The 18,934-nt window shown below is 40.8% G+C and overlaps 1 protein-coding gene across 1 annotated transcript; it reads left to right on the top strand.

The window, feature by feature from the left end:
* The first annotated feature begins 4,490 nt into the window (after window positions 1-4,490).
* Window positions 4,491-9,206, top strand: LOC124286614 (macrophage mannose receptor 1-like). Its single transcript, XM_046722997.1, has 5 exons — window positions 4,491-4,506; window positions 4,848-5,135; window positions 6,075-6,230; window positions 8,571-8,661; window positions 9,119-9,206. The coding sequence occupies exons 1-4, from the start codon at window positions 4,491-4,493 to the stop codon at window positions 8,654-8,656; spliced, it is 546 nt and encodes a 181-aa protein (XP_046578953.1). The 3' UTR covers window positions 8,657-8,661; window positions 9,119-9,206.
* The last annotated feature ends 9,728 nt before the right edge of the window (window positions 9,207-18,934 follow it).

Below are 18,934 nucleotides of genomic sequence, written 5' to 3'. Positions count from 1 at the left end.
GTTCAGTATACATATGAAAATGATTGTCAATTTCTTATGCTAAGATTTGTATGGCGCCAATATCCAGCTCAGCTGCTCAAGAGCGCTTTGTTTTTCTCTCAATCAATGGATGACAATCTCAAACGGCACATCGTATTGTCAATCTCAACTTCCTGGAGATCATACAACCCTAACCGTAAAGATCCGGGTAAGAACTGATCATCAGTAGGTGACCCATGCTTCTGATAAGAGGCGACTAATATGATCGGGTGGTCAGGCTCGCTGTCTTGGTTGACATATGTCATCGTATCCCAATTCCGTAGATCGATGCTCATGCTGTTGAGCACTGGATTATTTACTGCCGCCATATAGATGGAATATTGCTGAGAGCGGCGTAAAACTAAACTCACTCATTATGACCCCTGCTCATTCATTGGCTCTCATAGCGTCCGCCCTGAGTGCGGAAGGTCGCGTGTTCGATCCCCGGCCGTGTCAAGACGTTAAAATATGGCCTAGAGCTCGGCATTAAAGTTAGAACAAGGACTGGTCGGCTCGGAGTCAGTATAATGTGTCTTCATGCTAACTAACCTCATTATCAAACACCTACTCATTCACACATAAACACACCTCATTCACTCACTCACGCACACACACCAACTCATTCAGTCACATTAACACCTCATTCACTCGAACACACACGTAATTCACTCACACACACCTGCTCATTCACATTAACACCTCATTCACTCTCTTACCAAGACACCCACCTCATTCACTCACTAACTAACGCACACGCCTACTCATGCACTGTCACACATACCTCATTCACTCACACACACCTACTTATTCGCCATCATGCACACACACACCTCATTCACACACACGCACAACCGTTACTATTCATTCACTCTCACCTCATACACTCTCCCACACCTACTGATTCACCCAACACACACCTCAGTCACTCACATAAACATTCTTTCACTCACACCTACTCATTCACCCTCTCACTCACACTCACACTCACACCAACTAATTCACTCACTCTCACGCATCAACTAATTTAGTCTCACGCTTACCAACGGATTGGTGGGTACTTTTAAGTGCACAGGGCTGTACTGTACACTAGGGTTTGTGACAACACTGAGAGAGTCTTCACACAAAGTTGACTCCAAGGTTTTTACACCCGCTCACAGGTGGGCTCGAACGCTGCACCTCAAGCTCGCTGGATTACTAGCCTGGGGCCTTAGACAGCTCGTCCACCGCGCCCCACGATGTAATGATATTTTTTACAAGGAGCAACCACAGAACAGTTTGATTTTACCCATCTCTTCAAAATGATCAACAGTTTATAATGCGCCGGATAAGAGAATTTGATACCAATTTGAGGAACTCAACATGCACACACGCCTCACACTGTCAACTCCCCATTCTGTTATGTTGTTTAAAAATATCTTTCATTACTTTGGATCGCATTGTGTGGTCAAGGATAGGAAAGACATTCCCGTCCGTCTTTGAGGGCAGCCATTATGTCTTGCAGTATGCACCAATCATTTATCCTTGGTCAGCATTATCTTCTGGATCTTGTTTGTTTGGTTTTTAACGCCGCACTCAGCAATATTCCATCTATATGGTGGCAGTCTGTAGATAATGAACTCTGGACCAGACAATCCACTGATTAACGTTAAAAGCATCGATCTACGTAATTGGGATACTAGGCACGTGTCAACCAAGTCAGCGAGCCTGACCACCCAATCCCGCTAGTCGTGCCTTACGACAAGCACGGGTGTCTGAAGACCAATTCTTACCCGGATCTTCACGGGTACACCATTTGAGTTGACACAGGAGAGTCAGCAGCGGTATATTTAATATGACTGAATGCAACCGGAAGGCGGTATATGTAGCTGTCGACTTTGCCTGGCCCAGCTGAACAAGTTTCACGAGCCGGTTCTTGTCCTGTCGTAGTCGTCGAACCGTCTCATCCCAGACATGTTGGACGCTGGAGAGGTCTTGAAGAACAGCCGAGGATGGCAGTACAAGTACACCCTGCTTCAACGTGAAGTGAACAGGTTACGGGTTTTCGTTAGCTAGAAGCGCACGTAATATCCTTCCTTGTGGGTACAGCGCTTTACGTCATTCGCAACGTCAACATCAAGGTCATCGCCTATGATGCCTGTAGATGGATAGCATCAGCTCGTTGTAATAGCATCATTACTAATACACTCCATATTAGTTAAATATTTTGTCAGAATTTGTCACGTTACTCTTCTTCGTTTTATACCCACCCATGTTAGTTTACCTGAGTGATTAATGCCTAAGACCTGCATCACGTCAACATCAACATCACACATCAACATCAACATGACACATCAACATCACACATCAACATCATATATCATATATCAGTTCAGAGAATTTGTCACATTACTCTTCTTCGTTTCATACCCACCCATGTTAGTTTACCTGAGTGATTAATGCCTAAGACCTGCATCACGTCAACATCAACATCACACATCAACATCAACATCACACATCAACATCAACATCAACATCAACATCACACATCACACATCAACATCACACATCAACTTGTGTTAAAGCCGAAATTTCGAAACTGTTAGACTTAAACTGCAGAAGAGGCAACTTATATTTACTGACAAGGAGTCAGCGAACGTAAGTATTTAAGATTGCCGAACATATTTTCTGATAAGTTAAAAGGAACAAAATCATTCTGTGAAGCCCCTGACCCAATTCAAAAGACGCTGAGACGCGAGAGACGCTGTTGTCAGTTGGATTAGCCTGTTCTCTCTTCACTTACTGAAGCGGCTGGTAAATAACCTTAAAAACGCACACATATTAAACCAGTACAGGATTTGTAATCAACCTTACGTTGAGTACCATTACTGAGCTTATGTGTTTGTCAATACAACACTTTGAACTGTGTCCAAGTTACTTCACAGTGGAGGTGAAAAACCCAAAGTGAATCAGGTAATTGACGTTAACCACTTTAGTTGAAGCACATGAGCGCAGTTACGGGGCTAACCAAACAATCCGAATCAGAATAGGATTCGAACCCAGACTTACGTCAAGTCAGGGCACAATGCAGCACCTTAGACTACTTTGCCCCCAAAGTCCCAAGTTATTCTGCTGAAAGTGACATATAGCTAAAATCTCTTTTTCTTCTTTAATAATTAATTGCTTCACTGTTGTTTTTCGTATAAGAAACTATAACAACACATACACTATCAACTGTTCTAAATCTCCTATTCTAAGAAACTGTTTAAAACAAATGTAAAGGAGTCATACAGATTATTGGTGCAGTTGACTGGCAAGCATTAAAGTTATATAGGCACGAATCATTCCTATTAGCATCAGGACTTTATCCTTTGGTTACTTATTATCATTCTGTAATGAACTCTTTTGTCCACATCACTACACATTTGACACAAACATTTATAACTCTTTCAAATTTCAGTGCTTCAAAGCCCTGACTGAAACATTACAAAATGTATATAGGTATTAACTACCCTTTCCATATATTCTATCACGATTTTTGATAGATTGTAGGTCGAGTTGAGTGAAAAGACAACGATAAAAAGATAATTAATTAGGTTTACATTTGCACATGTCCTTATGTTTACCTTAATATGGATTTGATTTTTAAATGCGTATGTTGTGTGTATACCTACCTAAATCATCAAAACTTTGCTTTTAATTTATATCATTAAATTCAATGTGTGAAACACCTGGAAATCTTGTTATAAATAAGGCTTGCTCAGAATTCCAGAGTAGGCAGATTTTACATATAAATAAAGACATATTGACTGAGTATGTATACTACACACATCTTACTGTCAAATCATGAAACTTCAACTTGGTATTTAGCATTTCGGACTTACACTGTTCTCATACAAATTCATTGCGAACGTACTATATTATATCGTTCGACACAAACTACATGTATATTGTGGACAAAATTAAATCAAAAGTGCGTGTCCTAAACCCAATTAACACCAACGACCAGTTGCAGGCCTAGCGATTTCGCGCTGAAGTACTGACATACTGCACTCTGGCTTTAATTAATTTTCCTTCAAATACCGATTAATGTCGAGCCAGTGTTTTGTTAATACTCTTTACTGACAATAATAGTTGCTTTGGTCAATTACTTCTCCCCTCATAGGCACGCCTTACATCCACAGCCGTCAGCAACATCACACGTTGCTTAGCTACAAGGCAATACAAGCTTGGAGTACAACAGGGATGTGGTCTTTGACGTAACTCATTATGCGCGGGATCAAATACTTCGCGTAGGTTCTGGCATAATTTCATGAATAAGAATAAAATGTCAGTTGAACAATACAATATTCAATAACAAACCGATAATACATTTCTGCAATGTTTTACCTTAAAATAATTCCAAACGCACTGACTTACAATAATATTCGGTCGAACAAATATCACAAATATCATAAGAAAGTGTTTATGAATGACTATGAAATTATAATCACACCATGGGTTCACGAAAAGGTTAGAATCATGTCAGTTACTCTAATATTTTTACATATCATGTCGATGTATTTAACCACCTTTGCAAATATCCTTACCACTTTATTGTGCCTGAATATGATTATATTCCACCGCACCTGATGCAGCTTGTATGTTTGCACCGTCAAACATCGTTGTGTCGAAGTTGAGGGAACGTTACTACTCCGAGTCATCGGAGGATCAACACAAAATAAAACATAGGACTAAATTAGAAATACCCAGTTCTCAAGCTTTTACTTCGAGATAGCAGTAATTATAAGTTCGACACATTAACGTTCGACACAACGGTGTTTGACTGTAACTGAAGCAATATTCTGTTCCAGCTTTTGCAGAGGAAGATGACTTCAGTAAATGCCTATCGGCTATCCCAAGGAACCAATACTTGAGGACTTTCAGGAATCGGTGTTATGAGTTTGTAGTGTTCCACGAGGCGTACTGGCCAGATGCTAACGCTCAGTGCAGAAGCATGGGAGGCTCTCTTGTCAGTGTAAACGACGCTGAGACCCAACAGTTCCTCGTCAGCACCCTGGTTCGGCTGAATTTCGCCAAACACGGCATATGGATTGGCCTTAATGATCAGAAGGTTGAGTCAACTAATGAATGGGCTTCAGGTAATTGTTTCTCATCATTAACGCGTCTGTGAAGTGATAATCATTTGTGTTTGTTTGTTTGAGCCATCGTGTCATAGTGTTGCTCGAGGTTAATAAGTTCGGTATCTCCCTCCATTTATTCGTTGCTTTTACGTCACCACGCCACGTCACGCCACGCCACGTCAAGCCACGCCACGTCACGCCACACACCACACCACACCACTCTCCCCCCCCACACACACACTCACACATACACCACACCACACCACACCACACCACACATACACATACACATACACATACACATACACCACACCACACCACACCACACCACACCACACCACACCACACCACACCACACCACACACATACACCAAGCCACGCCACGCCACGCCACGCCACGCCACGCCACGCCACGCCACGCCACGCCACGCCACGCCACGCCACGCCACGCCTAGCGATCAGATTATCAAAGTTGACCGTCACATGAAGGACATCGCACTCCATGCAGTGAACTACCGTTATATTGAAAAAAGGGACCCTAGATCCTTGCTTACGGTTCGATGAATATATACAGCAAGTCCCTAAAACAGTCAGGCACTTCATCGTAAGCAATAGAGTCCGTTATGTCCTCCAGTTTCTTGTATGGGTATTTGTATTTTACAGTATTACCTAGTAACATGTGACTTGTTAAATGTTTTAGCAATCAGTTATTACTGACTGACTGACTGAGTATAGTTTTACGCCGTTTTTAGCAATATTCCAGCAATATCACGGCGGGGGACACCAGAAATGGGCTTCACAAATTGTACCCATGTGGGGAATCGAACCCGGGCCTTTCGGCGTGACGAGCGAACGCCTTAACCACTAGGCTACCCAAACGCCCCCAATCAGTTATTAACAGCCTTTACATTTAACTAATTTACCAACTTGACATATTACTCATAAATATGATTTCAGGTGATACAGTCACTTACACCGACTGGGCAGCAGGAGAGCCTAACTTCGCTCATGGCGTCGAGGACTGTGTGCTGATGAAGAGTACGAAGGCCTACACTTGGGAGGACCACCCCTGTCATCTGTGGCCCCAGCACTACTCTTACATCTGTGAATACGGTGAGTGAGTGAGTGAGTGGATCACCCCTGTCATCTGTGGCCCCAGCACTACTCTTACATCTGTGAATACGGTAAGTGAGTGAGTGAGTGGATCACCCCTGTCATCTGTGGCCCCAACACTACTCTTACATCTGTGAATACTGAGTGGATCACCCCTGTCATATGTGGCCCCAACACTACTCTTACATCTGTGAATACGGTGAGTGAGTGAGTGAGTGGATCCTCCCTGTCATCTGTTAACCCAACAGTGCTCATACATCTGTGAATACGGTGAGTGAGTGAGTATTTGTATTACATCCCTCTAACCAGAAATGGGCCTCGCATATTGTACCCATGTGGGGAATGCAACGTTGGGTTTTACGTGTGAGAAGTGAACGCTTTAACCACTAGGCAACCCGACTGAGCCATACATTAACGGTAAAAGGTTTTCTGTTTCATATGAGTGAGTGAGTGAGTATGGTTTTACACCGCTTTTAGCAATATTCCAGCAATATCACGGCGGGGGACACCAGAAATGGGCTTCACACATTGTACCCATGTGGGGATTCGAACCGGGTCTTCGGCGTGACGAGCGAACGCTTTAACCACTGGGTTACCCCACCGCCCCTGTTTCATACGAAGTTCAGTTACAAACAACTATTATATGCATTAAAAATAAATCTTCTAATACAGTTTCTCCTCCATTTTATGATCGTGATAACCAAATTGCACGTGCTTGTTAACCTATGGCACACAATTTGGATGTGTGCGTGTTTGTGGACATTGGGATGGTTTTTTTTGTAAATGTGAACAGCATAAAATGATTCTTTGGCTATCAGGTGCTCATAAATAAACATTTTTCTTCAACCGTAATCAACGGTTACGAAATGCCATTTGTTAAAAATAAACCTGTCCGTCAACTTGTCGCAAACAAGAATGGCGCAACCGGAAGTTGCAAGACGTATTATGTTCATCGGAACAGAGCATCATCTCATTGGAGACGTTGTCTCATGGCTCGTCGTCACCGCCGTGTCGTTATCGACGCAGATGGTGATTACACCCGATACTGACATCGCTAATTGAGGTCACCACCACCCTTTCAGCAACTGTCGCGCTGTCTCGTGTGAAGTGAGTTTGGTCAATTAACGTATTATGATGAAACATTGATCAGGTAATCACTCAATATGTTCTTATTATTTATGATATCATTTACACCAATTTCTACAAAGGGAAACTATTTTTTTAGTTAGTTTACGAGGATAATTGTTTGAAGAGGCTTAAATGAACTAGAGCGAAGGACTCGTGTTTATCCTTGATTCTTCAATGCCAGACAATATTTCAATGCATGACGTACTGGTGCACATTGCATAAGTTGGTAATATGGCACCGTGGACATGATTTTGTTTGTTTGTGTTTTGTTTATGCATTTTGGCTTAGTTCTGTTTTAGCTCTTGTTTTTTTGGTGCCTTATGTAAATTGACAAATCCCTATTGTTCTGAGAGAACATCTTCCATTTTATATAAGACTGACAAAGGATTCCAAAGATGGTTAAATGTGTCAAGCAGAATTTCAGTTGCCGCCCTCCATCATATTATTTAATACTGCATTAAGCGGCGTAAAGCATCCTTACTCGCTCATCATTCACTATTTGAATTCCTTCCTTCGTAGCATATATTATCTTTGGATTACACTTTCTCAGTAAAGTACTCACTCCAGTACTTAGGTTGAGCCCCTTTCGGGATTCGAACCCACCGTCTAAGAGTCAGGCACCTAATTTCAAAAGTCAAAGTGAGCGACCTAACCCCAACCCCACCCCACCCACACCCCACCCCGACCCCCAGGCTGGTCACTTAGTCTGGTTGTCTAGAATACATGATTTGTGTACGCCTCTGACATGTGTAAATTGTCACAACTCCCATATATATAATTATAATAATAATAATAATACATTTATACAGCGCTTAATGTCCACCTCAAACATTCTCAGTGGTGCTAAGGACAAAATTACGCCCCAAAAGCAGACATTTTTACACCGCTTAGCCCAAGCCTCCTGTGACGCGCTAGGTTAATAGTCATACGACCATCTTATCCCAACGGGTACCTATTCACTGACTATATGAGACACATGTTGTGGGGCAGGACTGAAGTCCTGGAAACACGCAGTAGTCAAGCTGCTAAACACGGTCACCCATCCACGGACTCTCCGTGACCGACGCTGCTTAAATTCAACTGATTTCTGACCAGGGCTCTGTGCACAAGACCACACATAGCTGATCGAAAGCTATGGATACGCAATTTAGAAGTGACGAGTTGTTATTTGATCATTCAAAAGGTAGTTCAATAATTTATTTATTTTTACAGAGATGTTCAAATCCACAACACCGCCCCCTACAACAGTGCCCGCAAACACAGGGACAGGGCAATCTGCAATGGCCACGAATCTGTAGAACTGGTTAGAAACCGGGGTTCCAGGTTAGTATAGGGCCTACCGCGAGGCGCTACTTGGGTTAATGAAGGCCAATTCTAACCCGTCAAGGGTAATACAGGATACCAAGGCACTCAGGTATACGAAGTATATAAATTTAGCCTGTAATATGTAACACCCTGTGCTTTACCCCATGTTGGATTTGCAGGGAAGAATGTATACCCAGTGAGCTGTTTCTGGTCATAGGAAACGAAATGGATGTTTGGCGACTCTTTGGGTTGGTTGTCATCACGATGGCGTGTTTTTTGTGTTTTGCTGTCAATGCCCGGTTTGTCTTATCCAGACTCGATTACTAATATCCAATGTCATGTAACTGGAATATATTGCTAATTGCGCTGTGAAACAATACACACAAATCTAGTGTACAGTTAATATATTATATGCGATTAGTGTTATTCATCACTGCTTTGTGTTTTGGATTCAGAAAGAAAACTTGGTGATTGATGGATTCCACTGACACCGGGTGTCTAAATTGGATACGATGCCTGAGTGTAAATAAATTGTTCACTAGTTGTTGAGTAGTTTTAGATTTCTAACTGTTTGTCATATTTTCATGTGGACAGTCGTCTAACGCCCTAAGGCAACAGTGGGTTCGAACTACTTCCCGACTCCAGTTTCTAGCTTTGTCAGCATGGGTTTAACTACAGTGGTATAGGTCAAAGACCAGCATCACTTTAGACTTCACTCTCACATTAAGCTGACAACTAGGTGATATAACTGCGTATAATTAAAAGTCACTCACTCACCCACTCTCATTTTTTCACTGTGACGGTATCACTCATGCAACAACCAGAAAGACATGACTTACCGGAAAGCATGATGCCAAAGTGGCGTTAGACGCCCTTAGTCGTCGTGGAGTTGCGTCCCTTGCGTGATACCGGTTCTACTTACCTATCACCCACTACTCGTGGGTTTTTACGAAGGTGGTGAGCGATCTCGAACTGTGTTTCTTTAGAATTTTCTCCAATATTAAGCTTGCAAAAAAATTGAAACACAGTTTATATACATGTACCCACCCGCTACGTACTCCAGCCTTGGCGGGGGTGGGTAGCCTATTAGTTAAAGCGTTTGCTCCTGACGCCGAAGACGAGTGTTCGATTCTTAAGCGCACACAATGTGTGAAGCCACTCACAGACTCACTCGACTGCTCTTTCTATTTAACCCCGCCGGGATATCTTATTGGTTCCGGGCGGTGGGAGTAGCCTAGTGGTTAAAGCGTTCGCTCGTCACGCCGAAGACCCGGGTTCGATTCCCCACATGGGTACAATGTGTGAAGCCCATTTCTGATATTGCTGGAATATTGCTGAAAGCGGAGTAAAACTAACTCAGTAGCTCAAATGTGTCTGTAATACGACACGGCAAGAACATATTAATATAATACAAGTTAACAAACAAAAGCCCCAAAAGCTCTTGAGTTAACAGTGCTTTTTAACATACCGTCCCGGGCCTCAAACAACCATTGGTAAAATGGGCATGTGATCTTGCGGTTTAATGACATCACTTGCTGTCCATGAAACCTTCAAACACCGCGTAGTTTCAAGGCAATGTGGCACGATAAACAATGAAAGTAGATCACTGAGACTTAATCCTGCCAAAATGGTCATCACTTATCATACATATGCATTCAAACAACATATTCACCATATGTATTAAACCATAAACAAAGTCTCAGAAAAAGGCATTTTATTGAACATGTCACACTTTAGTAATGACTGACGGTGACCTTGACCGTTGCCCGATTCAAAGATGACATTTTCCAAGTTGACATGTACTACACGCTTCTTCGATAATCACTGAAATATTTTCTGTGCCCTTGTGGAAGGCACTGGTAGTGACCTTGATTGGTAGACGTAAACAAGATTGGTCAATGTGTCAAAGCTTACCGCAAGGCCATTCCATATACAGATGACGTATACATGAAATTATTCTCCTATTTTCCAAATGACGCATGGTTTCTAAATGGAATCGCGCCGCATCAACTTCACACAAAACAAGCATATTTGGCGTTTCGTACAAATATATACTAGTATATAACAATTTCTTTCGACCGGATAACATATCAAGTTCGGATGAGCATGAATATCCGAATGGGTAAACATGGGCATTGCATTACAAAACGTTCCTGTCAGTTTGTGTGCACGACAATGACAGCATGTAAATTCAGCCAGTATACCTGTAAAACAGAACGGTTCTGGATTTTTATTTATCCTGTCTTTAGGCCTTGGAAAAGAGAATTGGGAAAAAGAGAAAAGTGTTTTGGCCAAAAAGGTTGGTACAAATTGTAATATACCTGAGGGCAAATGCACCTAACTGCATGGGGTCTTTAAAGATTTCTAACGAAGGGTAAGGTCACAATCAAGAAAAGACAACCACAATTAACACGTAACGTGTACCGCTAGAGATTAATACAGGCCGCTACTGTACACACTTTGTTGTTTGTGGTCTATAATATATTCTCCACCATTCGAATTTTCATATCTATGATGCATTGATGAACAAGACCACTGCAGACACGCTTTCGTGGAGTTTTTGTATGATTTACCTCCCGTATATATACTTTGAGTGAGTCTATGTATACATGACCGCAAAAGGTAAACAAATTGTTAAAAAAAACTAAAATATAAAGCGTCATGAAACTGAAGTGTGTAATGTGCTTGTGTTCTATAATAGAGTATAAATAGTGAAGATATTTCCTTCTAGCATGCCCTTTACTGGGTGATCTCACAATTACCTCATTAAAACGTCACCTACAGTTTCTGCATTCTTCAGTGCGTTTGTTTAGTTCTTCAACACACACATATATCAGCCATTAAGTTTACAGCAACTAAATCACATTTCATGCAACAAACATGATGAGAATATTTGACTGTTTATGCTCATTAATTATTCTGATTGAGATAAGAGTTAGTAACAATTTTTTTTATTTATTATGATAGAATAGCGCACATATCCAGGCAACTAGTACATGCTCAAGGCGCTGGTATATATTTTCCCTCAATCATTGGATGTCAATCTCAATGGCACTTTTTCACAATCTCAACTCCCTGGGGATGATACAATATTCTCATCTCTGTAGTAGTGCAAGGGTGTGATCTGTGAGAAGAATTTCCACATATGCCATATGCTTATCGGTATGCGTCAGTGCTGGTGTAATAGAGGTCTAATTTTAGAAGCTCCCAACAGAGTCCTAACCTTGGAGAGGTTCATGTCATGATCCACCATGTGCAATATGCGTGGGATCTGTTATCGGAATCTGAAAATGAAAAGCAAGCCGCCCTGCAGCCTTTAACCAGTACCCACGTGCAAATAGAGGGAATGTTATTTTACGAGGCTTCTAACGTCAGGCCAGCCCGAAAGTTGGAATCATCCATCTTGTCATAAAATTGTGTGTGTGCATCTATGTCTTGTCTTTGTCTGTGTCTGTATCTGTGTCTGTATATGTGTGTGTGTGTGTGTGTGTGTGTGTGTGTGTGTGTGTGTGTGTGTGTGTGTGTGTGTGTATTTGTTTGTGTCTGTCTGTCTGTGTATATGTGTGTTTCTCTGTGTGTATATCTGTGTCTGTGTATGTGTTTACTATGTGTCTGTGTGTCTATGTTTGTCTGTTTATTATGTGTCTGAGTGTATATGTGTGTCTGTTTATCTGTGTGTGTGTTTACTATGTGTCCGTGTGTGTATGCGTGTCTGTTTATCTGTGTGTCTGTGTGTTTGTATATCTATGTGTCCGAGTGTGACTGTGTCTGTCTGTCTGTATATATATATGTCCGAGTGTCTGTGTGTATGTTAATCTGTGTGTCTGAGTGTGTCTGTTTATATGTGTGACTGTGTATGTCTGTCTGTATATATGTGTGCCTATTTATCTATGTGTCCGAGTGTCTGGTTGTCTGTTTATCTGTGTGTCTGAGTGTGACTGTGTATGTCTGTCTGTCTGTCTGTCTGTCTGTATATATGTGTGTCTGTTTATCTATGTGTCCGAGTGTCTGTGTGTCTGAGTGTGACTGTGTGTCTGTGGTGTGTGTCAGTGTACGTCTGTTTATCTGTCTGCTAATGTGTGTATATATGTGTGTCTGTGTGTGTTTGTGTCTGTTCGTGTGTCTGCATGTGTACGCCTGTTTATCTGTGTGTGTTTCCGTCTGTGTCAAAAAAATGCCAGCAAAATGGAAAATTGATTTCGATTCTGATTATTAATTAATAATATATTGTCAATCACATCAACATGGATTATTCCATATCAGTGTGCTTATTAGTCATGTCGCCCTTGATATCCACATATTAGAAACGTTCGTATGAGATCATATTACACGTCTGAAGTAACGGACCTTTTCAAGAGATACAGCCAACTTGACTTCAGCAATATTTGGATTTGTTCCTGGATTGTTGTCAGTATAGGCTCCAAGGAACGTGCCATTGACAAATACCTGAAACATAACAAATAATAAATATAGTGATCAAGGACGTCTAGTCGATATTCGTTCGGGGCATAAATATTTCAATTGCATGATATAATGTTTTATTGATCAGATTCTCTGAAACATCCCCGCTTATATTTCTATCTGTAGTTTCGTTGGTTGAGAGATATAAAGCATTAAAACATTCATATAAAGCAATAAAAAACAGTATACATCAATACAAACCTATGCAAAACAGTAGAGCAATGCAAAACAATACAAAGCAAATATTAAGCAATACATAGCAGAAGACAAAATAAATTACAAAAAGTAATACACAACGATGCAAAACAAACAAAGAAGAGCCAAAACAAAACAATGCAAAGTGCAGAACGAAACAACGCTTTAAAATACAAAGACGTGCAGAGTGCAGAACAAATGCAAAACAATACAAAGAAGTGCAGAACAATACAAAACAATACAAAGAAGAGCAGAACAATGCAAAACGATAGAAAGAGTGCAGAACAATACAAAACAATACAAAGAAGTGCTGAGGCAGCAGAACAAGTGCAAACAGCCAATACAATACAAAGAATGCAGAACAATAGAGCAAAAAAGGATAGTGCAGAACAATACAAAGTGCCAATCCAAAGAAGTGCAGAAGTGCAGAACAATGCAAAACAATACAAAGAAGTGCAGAACAATACAAAACGATACAAAGAGGTGCAGAGTGCAGAACAATACAAAACAATACAAAGAAGTGCTGAGTGCAGAACAATGCAAACAAGTACAAAGAAGTGCAAGAACAATACAAAACCAATCCAAAGAAGTGCAGAACAATGCAAAACGATACAAAGAAGTGCAGAACAATACAAAACGATACAAAAAGTGAGGTGCAGCAGAACAATTCAAAACGATACAAAGAAGTGCAGAACAGTACAAAACGATACAAAGAGGTGCAGAACAATACAAAACGATACAAAGAAATGCAGAACAATACAAAACGATACAAAGAAATGCAGAACAATACAAAACGATACAAAGAAGTGCAGAACAATACAAAACGATACAAAGAAGTGCAGAACAATACAAAACGATACAAAGAAGTGCCGAACAATACAAAACGATACAAAGAAATGCAGAACAATACAAAACGATACAAAGAGTGCAGAACAATACAAAACGATACAAAGAGGTGCAGAACAATACAAAAAAACGATATACAAAAAAACAGTGCCGAGCAATACACAAAACGATACAAAGAGGTGCAGAACAATACAAAACGATACAAAGAGGTGCAGAACAATACAAAACGATCCAAAGAGTGCAGAACAATACAAAACGATACAAAGAAAGAGGTGCCGAACAATACAAAACGATACAAAGAAATGCAGAACAATACAAAACGATACAAAGAAGTGCAGAACAATACAAAACGATACAAAGAAATGCAGAACAATACAAAACGATACAAAGAAGTGCAGAACAATACAAAACGATACAAAACAGTGTCGAACAATACAAAACAATACAAAGAAGTGCAGAACAATACAAAACGATACAAAGAAGTGCAGAACAATACAAAACGATACAAAGAGGTGCAGAACAATACAAAACGATACAAAGAAATGCAGAACAATACAAAACGATACAAAGAAGTGCAGAACAATACAAAACGATACAAAGAAGTGCAGAACAATACAAAACGATACAAAGAAGTGCAGAACAATACAAAACGATACAAAGAAGTGCAGAACAATACAAAACGATACAAAGAAGTGCAGAACAATACAAAACGATACAAAGAAATGCAGAACAATACAAAACGATACAAAGAAGCGATACAAAGCTTGTTAAGAAAACCTAGGAAAAAAAATAAAGGAACACTTGAGCTTTCATGTGATCCCTTATTTTTTTCCTCAGTATATTTAGTCGACACTCAGAAGTACCATCAGATAGTTGGGACCCTTTACACCGAATTGAATCCTTTCTGAAGATAGTCAAGACAAAACGGCCTTGATTGTTAGCGCTATGAGCATACATAGTGTGGAGTTTGGCGCTATATAAATGGACACATTATTATTATTAAGACAGGTATCCCATTGTATCAGATAGTTGGTCTCTGAATCTCTCCCTGGTGATCTGTTTAATGATATCCTAAATATGCTCATTCTCTCCATCTGTTGAAATACCTTATAACTTGTATCACTGTGGATCAAATTCATAGTGAAGCCTTCTCCAGTACGAAACGGAAATTATTCAAGAATTCAGCTTGGTTCCAGGAATCGCCAGTCATGCTGGAGAGGACAATTTTCCGAATTGAGGCCTGTGCGTTGAAGCGTGCGTCGACCTGGAGGAGCAGGTGGGTGTCTTGCTTCAAGTTAATTGAAATCTGAAAGTTAATAAATGTTAATATTTAGGAAACAAACACACCACCATTAAATTTGTTGTAGTCTTTGAATATTCGAAGGGAGGTGGGGTAGCGGTTAAAGCGTTCGCTCGTCACGCCGAAGACCCGGGTTCGAATCCCCACAATGTGTGAAGCCCACTCACGTTACGCCGCCGTCATACTGCTGGGATATTGCTAAAATACTCACTTGAATATTTGCTATGTTACAGCCACAAAATACAGCTTGACCTGAGCTACCTCTACATTTGCATGACCTAGGGGTGGGGGTGGGGGTTGGGGGTTGGGGGTGTTTCAAAATGGTACAAACGGCAGGTCGAGTTAACTTCATTAAATAGGGGAGCTTTTTTCCTTTCTTGTTCTATTCGGCCCAGGGTTGCACTGGAAACACCAGTTACTGTTGCTGCCCGAATCGGAAACATTAAGCCACCTGTAGCTTCTTTTTTAAAGAAAGTTAGAACATTGATGACGATTTCTCGACACTGTGATGTCAAAGGGCGACCTTGTCTCGGCTGTTCGGACATGTTGACAATCAACTGACAAAGATGCACCCCTTCACAATAATAGACCCAGCCAAGTGTGACACGGTCACGCAATACATTAGTATTCACTTGATCAGGTCAAACTGAACAAGCTGTACCTACCCTTAACGGGCAAACATTATTTATCAAACGTTATTGTTAAATTCGATAGTAAGCTCTTTCAATGTATATCAAAGAAACTGAAATGTAACACTGAAGTGCCATGACTTCACAGTATACTGGAGCCGTTGTGGTTAAAATATCACATCGTTGTGCTATGTCATATGTCCAGAGTCATGGAAATTGTAAGGGTATTGGTTTTGACAATTATCCTAGAGCCCAGCTTGTAATTTCTGGGCGTTGTTATGTATCGCGGCACTCAACAATATTCCAGCTATGTGGCGTTGGAATAAACAGACAAATCATTGTACGAAACACACTGTACAAAGGGCTTCGGACAACATTCCAGATATATATCTCGCGATCGGTGTTTTCCTTACTTTTATCATTATGAACGAAATCGTATCAGAGTAAAAACGTTTCTGAGATGGTTAATTCTCTATTATTGACTCTTTATATATCTGCTTGGGATGTGTTATTATGAATAGATAGTGCGGTGCCGAAGCCTGGTGTTTACGAAAGAGTATACTTACCGTGTTTCCTGTGTTGGTGTCCCGACAATTCTCAGATTGTATTCATCTGTAAACTCGCAGGGCAGCGGCTTAAACAAACGGAACGTCCTGGAAACGGAGTGCACAGTTATATGGACAAGCGAAAGAAAGGATACGTCTCGGTTGAATTTATTATAGATTTTATTTTTTGTTTGAAAATATCTTAAGTTGGTGATATTATAATTATTTAAAAATGAACATTCATGGCGCTTAGTCAGCGCTCAAACAATATATCTAGGTTGTATTTTTTTGTAATTATATAATAAGATTTATAGTTTTTAAAAACTTAAACCATACATAAAATGCATCTGCTGATTGGTATGTTAGACATCTTTTCTTTGAAAATCAATAAATATTTCATCAAAACAGAACAACTTGGCAGACAGATCAGGTCCTATCGTTGCAGATTCACTCTGACTTGTCTTCATTGAAACGGTATATTTTTACAAAAAACTACCTCATAGTTTGTAAACAGGAATTTTAGACCAGGTTGTACCTGGTCTTAGATTCCTGTTTACAAACTGTTGCCTGAATCAGTGCAGGTGAAATGGACAAAAATAAATTTACAAACAGTTTAATTTTAATATGAACGCGATTGTAAATCGAATCTGGGCCAGACAATTCAGTGATTGATAATAGCGCCCACGCCGCATTCAAGCGACAAGTCTTGACCACCAATCCATGAGATCGTAGTGGGTACGTTGTTGATAATTTACACTCTCTATTTAATAACAACAGCTAATTCACAATAGTTACATTAGTTTAATTTGTTTATCGTCATTCTTTAACCCATTGAATCAAGCTGATTCCTGGAACTTGAACCTGTAACAGTACTTACAGGGTTTAACCACAGCGTTCTCCCACACGCGTCAACAGTGCCATTCCACTGACCGGAAGTGCCACATCGTAGCTGCTGATCAGTTTCGGTCAGTTCCGCAGGACATACGACTGGGTTTGTAAACGTAAGACGCAGACGCTCCAACCTGGTACCCGTCTACTGTCAGAACTGCGTTTTCCAGAAGGGGTGGATTTTCACATTCTACACACAAAATATAGTTATGTCAACAGTTAGTACTAGAAACTTATGAAACCACACTTTATAGCAAAAATTCATCTGTCCATTTATCGTATTTCATTAATTTTCACAAATTTTCTCTTTACTTGACTTCATTTTGGTAAGTTTGATTATTTTCTCTTTATCTCAAGCGTATTTGAAAACACTGGACATTTGAATTTTTATAAATAAATAAATATATATGTAAATATTTTTATTGCTCCCTTTAACGGGTGAGGAAAGTGTGCATACATATACATAAAACATGATTCTAATTCTCAGACTTTTACACTCACCAGAAAATGCTTAAATTATTGATCGTTCATGATCAGTCTTGCTTAGAGGTGAGGATGAGGTGAAATTGGGTTTAACGTCGTGCTTGAGAATATTTCGCTCACATGACGACGTGCATGCGTGTGCATGTGTGCCGTGCGGCTGCTTGTACTAGCTCCAGACTGAAGCTGGTTTTATAGTGCTAGCCCACTGAGAAACCATGCCGCAGTGAAGCATGAATACCCCAATCAGACACATTATACTGACTCAAGCCAACCAGTCCATGTTGTACCCATTAATGCCGAGCGCCAGGCAGGGACCACCAAGTACCATATTTTAACCGTCTTTGGTATGACGCGGTCGGGGATGGAACCCGCGACCTTCCGCTCTCCGGGCGGACGCTCTAACCACTACACCACGGAGGCGGTCGTCTTGCTTAGAAGGTAGAGGCAACGAAAGCATCCACACATTACCATGCAATATCTGACAAACAGAAAATGTTTGTTTGTTTGTTTGTTTGTTCGTCCCAGCTATATGACTGACATCACGTGAGCATGTATTTATGCAATTTGGACAAGAACAAGACAAGAACAAGTCAGCGAGCCTGACCTCTCCATCCCTTTAGTCGCTTCTTACGACAAGGGGCGGTGGGTAGCCTAGTGGCTAAAGCGTTGGCTCGTCACGCCGAAGACCCGGGTTCGTATCCGCACATGGGTACATTGTGTGAAGCCCATTTCCGGTGACCCCTCGCCGTGATGTTGCTGGAATATTGCTAAAATCGGCGTAAAACCAAACTCAGTCAGTCAGTCAGTCTTACGACAAGCTTAACGCCACACTCAGAAATATTTCTGGCTACATGGCAGCAGTTTGTAAATTAATCGAGCCTGGACCCGACACTCCAGTGATCAACAGCATGAGGATCAATCTCC

The sequence above is a fragment of the Haliotis rubra genome, unplaced genomic scaffold (genome assembly GCF_003918875.1).
Source record: "Haliotis rubra isolate DU_JTF1 unplaced genomic scaffold, ASM391887v1 Scf1100, whole genome shotgun sequence".
NCBI classification, from domain to species: Eukaryota; Metazoa; Mollusca; class Gastropoda; order Lepetellida; family Haliotidae; genus Haliotis; species Haliotis rubra.
Note: the sequence above shows the minus strand (reverse complement) of the source record. Positions and strands in the feature narration are given on the sequence as shown.